We start from the raw sequence: 7154 nt of genomic DNA on the forward strand, positions 1-7154 counted from the left end.
TGTTTTTAATTATGGCAAAGAAGGTATTGACCACAGAAAAAATATCTTTCTAAAATAACAGTGGGAAATGAGGGTGAGTTCTCACTCTGCATGACACTGTGGGCAGTGGGCTGGAAGGGCTGTGGCCCAGGCCTCTTTCTGTTCACAGCGTGTCTGCGGATCCTTTTCACATCTGTAGGATCTGCAGTTATATCCCTTCTTTCATTCCTGGTCTTGATAATTTGTTATTTTTTTTTTCTTGATCAATCTTGCTAAGGGTTGCTTAATCTAATTTTTTTTTTTAAAGAATCAACTTCAGACCTTGTTAATCTTTCCTGTTGTCCTATTTTGCTGATTTCTGCTGTGGTCATTATTCATCAGAGGTTTTAAATCTACAGTCCATGGAACCCTCAGGGTCCTAAATCCACTTCCTGGGAGGCTCCTGAAGTCCCACCTGGTCTCCCACTTGGCCCCCCAGCACTGGGACAGGCCCTTCGCATACTGGTTAGGAGCTTGAACTCAGGCCAACCTGGGCATGAGCTCAGCTGTAAAACTAAATAGGTGTGAGGTGAATGTGTCAGTTGCTTTACCCTCAGAGACTCATTTTCTTTTTTCTTTTGTTTTTTTTTTTTTTGAGATGAAGTCTCACTCTTGTCACCCAGGCTGGAGTGCAGTGGCGCTATCTCGGCTCACTGCAACCTCCGCCTCCGGGGTTCAAGCGATCCTCCTGACTCAGCCTCCCAAGTAGCTGGGATTACAGGCGCCTGGCACTATGCCCAGCTAATTTTTATATTTTTAGTAGAGACAGCATTTCACCATGTTGGCCAGTCTGGTCTCAAACTCCTGACCTCAGGCGTCCCCTGACCTTGGCCTCCCAAAGTGCTGGGATTACAGGCGTGAGCCAATGCGCCCGGCCAGAGACTCATTTTCTACACCTGTAAAGAGAAAGAAGGTTGCTGTGAGGCTCAAGCTTGCCCATGCGTGCAAAGCAGTCAGCACCAGCATCTCGACGCTCTACCTGTTGGAGGATATGTGAGAAGCCACCTCCAGGACTTATGCAGATGTTATGAATTTTGACTATGATGCATAATGATTAAATCAAGCTAATTAATCTATCCATCACCTCAAAAGTTTGACATTTTTGTGATGAGAGCGTTTGAGATTTTCTCTCTTAGTGAATGGAAATGTACAGCCTGTGTCCTCTTAACTCGGTGGCCTCCACCTAGAAGTGAAAGGAAGATAACTGCCGAGTCAGCTAGAGACAGCATATGGTCATGGTTTTAGCAAAAAAAGAAGAGAAAGTTAAGAGCAAAAGAAAATTGCCAAGAGTGATCAGAAGAAGAAAAAAGTGAGAAGGTGGGAAAAAGAAAACTTTTTAAGAAGAGAAAGCAAGACAGAGTGTTTCTCTGTACACATGCATCAGAATGCAGACAGACGGCTGGAGCCGCAGTGCTGTGGGCCAGCAGGCAGCGGAGAATGGCCCGGCCGGGCCTGCGCCCTGCACAGGTTCATTAAGGGACTGTGCCTTAGATTATCTGCCTGGCACCGCAGATTCAGTCAAAAACTTCAGAGCAGGCCGGACAAGGTGGCTCACGCCTATAATTCCCTCACTTTAGGTGGCTGAGGCAGGTGGATCACCTGAGGTCAGGAGTTCAAGACCAGCCTGGCCAACATGGTGAAACCCCATTTCTACTACAAATACAAAAATTAGCCACACATGATGGTGGGCACCTGTAATCCCAGCTACTTGGGGGGCTGAGGCAGGAGAATTGCTTGAACTCAGGAGGCTGAGGTTGCAGTGAGCCAAGATCACGCTATTGCATCCCAGCCCGGGTGACAGAGTGGGACTCTGTCTCAAAAACAAAAAAACAAACAAAATTTCAGAGCAGATACAAAGGCAAAAATAAGAGATTGTGGGGAGCAAACAAAATCTTTGCAATCTGGCCGGGTGCGGTGGCTCACGCTTGTAATCCCAGCACTTTGGGAGGCCGAGGTGGGCAGATCACGAGGTCAGGAGATCGAGACCATCCTGGCTAACACAGTGAAACCCCATCTCTACTGAAAATACAAAAAAATTAGCCGGGCATGGTGGCGGGCACCTGTAGTCCCAGCTGCTCAGGAGGCTGAGGCAGGAGAATGGTGTGAACCCGGGAGGCGGAGCTTGCAGTGAGCCGAGATCGCGCCACTGCACTCCAGCCTGGGTGACAGAGTGAGACTCCATCTCAAAAATAAAAAAACAACAAGAACATTTAGGCATCTTCGAGAAGCTGCATTTAAGGATACTACTATCCATTATGTTGTATATAATCCAAATACACACATAACAATTTTCTCCGAGAAGTGTTTCTTATTATTAGATATTGAGATTATATGACTCTTACTTTAAACTTTGTCTCTGCTACCAGGAAGCTCAGAGCTAAATTTTGTGCTCGTAACATAATAATTAAGTGTGAGACAAGAAGGCAAAACACAATAGACATTTTAATTTTTTAATTCCTCAGGAATATAAAAGTGTAGGTGTGCATTAAATGGTTAAAGATAAAAATCTCAGAATGCTGTAACTAGGGAGGGTTTTGAATGTGCACAAGAGTGCCAGAGTTTTTTGAGTAGTAAAGACTTTTTTGAAATAGTAAAAATTACAGTTAACCTTGAGCTGGGGGAATGCTTTGCATATTGCCTCATAATCCTCACCAGGGTCACCTATGTTCAACTATCCCCACAGACAGAAGAGGGAACAGACATGGAAGTTTAATGAAAGATGTGGATAAATGACAGCATCAGTGTGGCAACTCCAGCCTCCAGGGCACCGAAACCCACCTTGAACCATGGTGCGGTACCTTCTTCCACACAATGCTGAGGGGTGCTCCGACTCCAAGCCAGGCCATGGGGCCACCACTACAGGCCGCGGGAGCAGCTGTGCCCTTACCCAGGCAGCATTGGACAGAGGCCACGCTGGGGAACCACATCAATCCAGGTTTCCCACAGGTCACAAAGGCCTGCGTGTGCATTTCTGTTGATGCAAAAGTGTCCTTGCTTACTAGAGAGACTGTTATTTTCAGACTTTCTTTGAATGATATACCATGGTTGGCTGCAATTACCATGCTGAAAAGCAAAGATCCCACAGATCACCCACCCTAAACTGAACTGCATGATTTCTAGGGAAACCCCACAACTAATGGTTCTGACAACTTAGCATCCACTTTTCTAGAAATAAGGCAGATCAACATAAAACCTATCTTAAAGTGCCAGCTATTCTCTAAATAGATGGAATTAAGTCACATATATGCTCAATCTTTGGAACTGGCAACACTTTTACTTACACAGTGGCACCCAATTTTCTCTCCTGGGGGGGAAGTCCTGCTCAATCCCTGCTATGAGACAGTACAGTTACGGGATAATTTGATAATAATATAATAGTAATCTAACAGTCTAGCAATTATTCAAATTGACCCTTTAATTTCTGATTGGTATGACCTACTAGTTTGAAATTACTTTAGACAAAATAAAAAAAATATTCTAGTGAGTGTATATAGGAGGAGTCCTTAACCTAGGACCCATGAGCTTTCTAAAATATATGCAAATTATATGCAATGTTTTGTTGCTGTGTGGTACATGGTTTTAGGAGTCCTTTTGTAATATAGCTTTCATGGGGATTTGTGGCCCCATAAAAGGTCAAATGTCATTGCCAAATAACCTTAGAGTATTTGACTATCTTAAAAATCCTGGTAGTGATTCTTAAAAATTCTAGTAGTGATTAAAACCAGCAAACCTTTGTCAACTCCTGGAAATCCCAGAACCTTAGGTTGAGCGCCACTATGAAGAAATCATGTCATACGAATTGTAAATCCCTCAGTAGTCTCTTCCTGACCAGTTTTCAGTGTCCCCCTCAAAAAGAAGCACAAGTCACTGAATTTCTCTTTTATTTAAGCATTAAGAAATTGGAGCATAGCGACTTAGAAAACTTTCTCAAAATGTCCTTAACAGCAATGAAAAGATATCATGTATCACGTGTAAAACCTTTTTTCTGTTTGTTTTTTATTGAGGCTCATTGACCAGGGAAACATAAATGTTCCACTCATCTGCTTTTAGAGAACAAGGCCCACAAACTCTATTTAATAGATGCAAATTACTAAAAATGTGCTTAGTGTTGTATTGTGGCCAGTTAAGAACAGGAGACGCTGGGACAGAGCCTAGAGAAAGGGCAGGAGAAGAAAGGAAATCAAAATGAAGCAGCTGACAGGGACCTCAGGGAGACACACAGGTGCAGTGACAGCCACACTGCAGCAGAAGCTCAGCTTGGAAGACACAGGCTGCAGAAAGTCGGTCCCTCTAGGATGCCACCAGGGAAAAGTCTTCAAAGTGTTGTTGTTACTGTGACCAAGGGCAGAAGTCTAGGCATCCTAATTATTGGTATTTGCACTAAGTGCAAGACGAGACCAAGTTGAGCCACTCCTGCCTTCGGCTTGGAGTCAATGCAGTCTTGCACCACCCTCTCAGCTCCAGACCGTGTGGTCTGCCCAGGACGGCGCACTCAGAGACCATCTGGGTGGGGGTGGAACAAGAGCAGCACCGTCACTTCCGCAAGCGTTGCTAGTTTTGCCCCTCTAGTATTAATATATTCATTTTAACTAAAAGAAAATTTATCTCCAAATTCAAAGAAGTTATTCAATGGGTAGGTTTTTTTTTTTTGCAACTCATCTGGCAGCTGACCTAGCTCCCAGTGAATTAAATGCTTCACATCTAACTAAATGTGTGCCTAGAATTAGAGAGAGAGAGTTATTAGAGCAAAGACCTTCACAAGAAAAATACAAAATCTGTTTTTAAAAATGTAAGGCTTCAATTTAAAATACAATTAAGACTTGATACATTTAAAGTCTATCAAGATAAACATTAAACCAGTTATTGGCTTTTACAAAGTAAGTCAAAAATTGAGGTAATACATTACTCTTCTATAACCAGCCTTATCTGATTATAACATTTTATTTCCTTCTCATCCTTCGAGTTAGATATTCTCAGATACATGGAAGAAATATGTAGAAATCAGCCTCCAGTTAGCGGGGGAAAGGATATGGTTACGAAACAGCGGAGGACCTTTATTCTCTATTCAAATAATACACAGAAAAAATGTAATCAGCCGAGCGGTTTCCATGGAAGCGCTCATTGACCAGGGCTCACCAGCGCCTGGCGATGCCTACCCTTCCGCTTTGGAGACTGGAAATTCGGTTAACTGAGTTTCAGTGATGTCTAATACCCTCAACATTGTTTTGACTTGGGAGAAAACAAAATCACAAATGTAGCACCGGGTCCCAGCTCTGCAGGAGGCCACCGTCACGGCTACCCACCTGGGCCATCGCCCACCGCACTGTCCAGGGTGCCCGGCGCCGGCCGAGGGTGACAACACAGGGGGTGCAGATGTAGCCATGGGGAAGGCCCGCCTCCAGGCAGAGGGTCTCTGGGACCTAGACGAACCTTGGGGCTGGGGGCGCCGAGAGGCATTTTCTCAGTTGCTTAATTCCCCACGAACTGCATGGATGCTCGGCGATGCCAAGAGGAGGCCAGAGTGGGGCAGAGGCGGGCATCTGGGGTAGACACCACCGGTGTGAACGAGAAAGGCCCGGGCTGCCGGCTGGCGAGGGCAGGAGGGGGGCCGTGGCAGTCGGGCGAGTCTGGCTGCGCCCCACGTGGGCCAGCTTGCGCACCGATGTCCCGAAAGTGGGCGCTGGCGGCCAGAGGAGCCTGCGGTCTTCCCCGAGGGCCCCTAGGCGGAGTGGCGCGTGCAGCAAGTGAGGTGGGATCAGGCCTGGCCTGTCCCCGCAGGCCCGCTGGGCTCACAGCGTGCTCAGGTGCCGCCGTGAGTCCGGGGTCCCGGCCCGGCCCCGCGCCGCAGCCGCCGACTCCACGCCGCGCAGCCACTCCGTGCACTTGCGTACCAGGCCCTCGTCCACCGCCTCTGGCTCCTCCTCGTATTCCACGTCGTCGTACCTGTGCCGCTCGTTGAGCAGCGACACCTTGAGCATCGGCCGCAGGGCCCCGAGCCGCGGGCTGAGCTGGGGAACCTGCAGGCCGCCGTGCAGCAGCTGGGCGCGGGGCGGAGGCGCGCGGCGGCCCTGGCCGGCGGTGGGGGGTGCGTCGGGGTCGCTGGCGGGGCCGCCCCTCCGCGGGCCCGCGGCCCTAGCCGGGAGACAGGGGGCGAGTAGGCGCCTGGGTTCGGCAGAGGGTGAGGGGAAGGGCCTGCGGGGCCGCGCCAGCAGCTGCTTCTCCAGATGACGCCTCTGGATGACCAGGACGGCCTCGGGGGTGAGATTCAGGGAGAAGCGCCCAGCGGCGTCGGGACAAGCCCCCGCCCCCGAGGAGGTCCCCGCGGCGGTGGTCCCCGTCCCCGCCGAGGTCGCAGCGTAGGTGGTCTTCGCTGGGCTGTGGCCGGAGCCGGCCGGCCGGGGCGGGGCGCACGTGGCTGGGGCCCGCGCGCGGCTGGGCAAGGCCTGGGGGGAGACGCCCGGAGGGGCCGGCGGCTGCGTCCTGTCCGGGCCGGGGCCGTGCCGGACCGGCGGCCTCTTGAGCGTGGCGGAGGGCCAGGAGCTGGAGAGGAGCCCCTCGGGCCGCTGTGGGGGCCTCTTCTTCTTGTCCCCCGCGGCGCAGGGCCTCCGGGGTAACTGGCGCGCGGCTTGGGCCCCCGGGGCGGGGGCGGGGGCGGGGGCGGGGGCGGGCGGCGGCGGCATGGGCGGGAAGGGCATGGTGCAGCCGAGCCGCCGGATCCTCAGCCCCTAGAAAGAGAGGCGGGCGCTCAGCCACTGTGCGCGGACCGGGTCGCCGCAGTCCGGGCAGCCCCTCCACACCCACCTGCGTCCAGCCGCGGCCTCTCCGGCTTCCTCACATCCCAGCGACCAAACCCGGGGACTCCAAGAGAGGCGCTCCCACCCTCCCCTCCTCCTGGGGGTGCTCCCGGGACTGGACCCTGCGGGAACTGCCTCCCGCCGTCCGACTGCGGGCGAGTCGCGGCGCCCCCGGGTCCCCACAGCGGAGACGCGGGCCGGGCCTGCAGGAGGAGGAGCCCAGCGCGCTCGCTAAGGACGCGGCCCTGCCAGGCCCCGGGCTGTGCCCGGCTGGTGTCACGACCGACTGTTGAATGGGAGCAAAGTGCCAGGACAGCGGAGGGCGGAGCGCGCGCCAGGCAT

General features: G+C 51.5%; 1 protein-coding gene across 1 annotated transcript; it reads right to left on the minus strand.

The window, feature by feature from the left end:
- Positions 1 to 3882: 3882 nt before the first annotated feature.
- PRR18 (proline rich 18) lies at positions 3883 to 6905 on the minus strand. The gene is made up of 2 exons (XM_055269429.2): positions 6820 to 6905; positions 3883 to 6743 (listed from the first exon to the last, which is right to left on the minus strand). The coding sequence occupies exon 2, from the start codon at positions 6711 to 6713 to the stop codon at positions 5808 to 5810; it is 906 nt and encodes a 301-aa protein (XP_055125404.2). The 5' UTR covers positions 6714 to 6743; positions 6820 to 6905; the 3' UTR covers positions 3883 to 5807.
- Between the last annotated feature and the right edge of the window lie 249 nt (positions 6906 to 7154).

The sequence above is a fragment of the Symphalangus syndactylus genome, chromosome 2, assembly GCF_028878055.3.
Source record: "Symphalangus syndactylus isolate Jambi chromosome 2, NHGRI_mSymSyn1-v2.1_pri, whole genome shotgun sequence".
Lineage (NCBI taxonomy): Eukaryota > Metazoa > Chordata > Mammalia > Primates > Hylobatidae > Symphalangus > Symphalangus syndactylus.

Coding starts and splice junctions, on each gene's coding strand:
- PRR18 (XM_055269429.2), bottom strand. CDS start 6,713: ATGCCCTTCCCGCCCATGCCGCCGCCGCCCGCCCCCGCCCCCGCCCCC.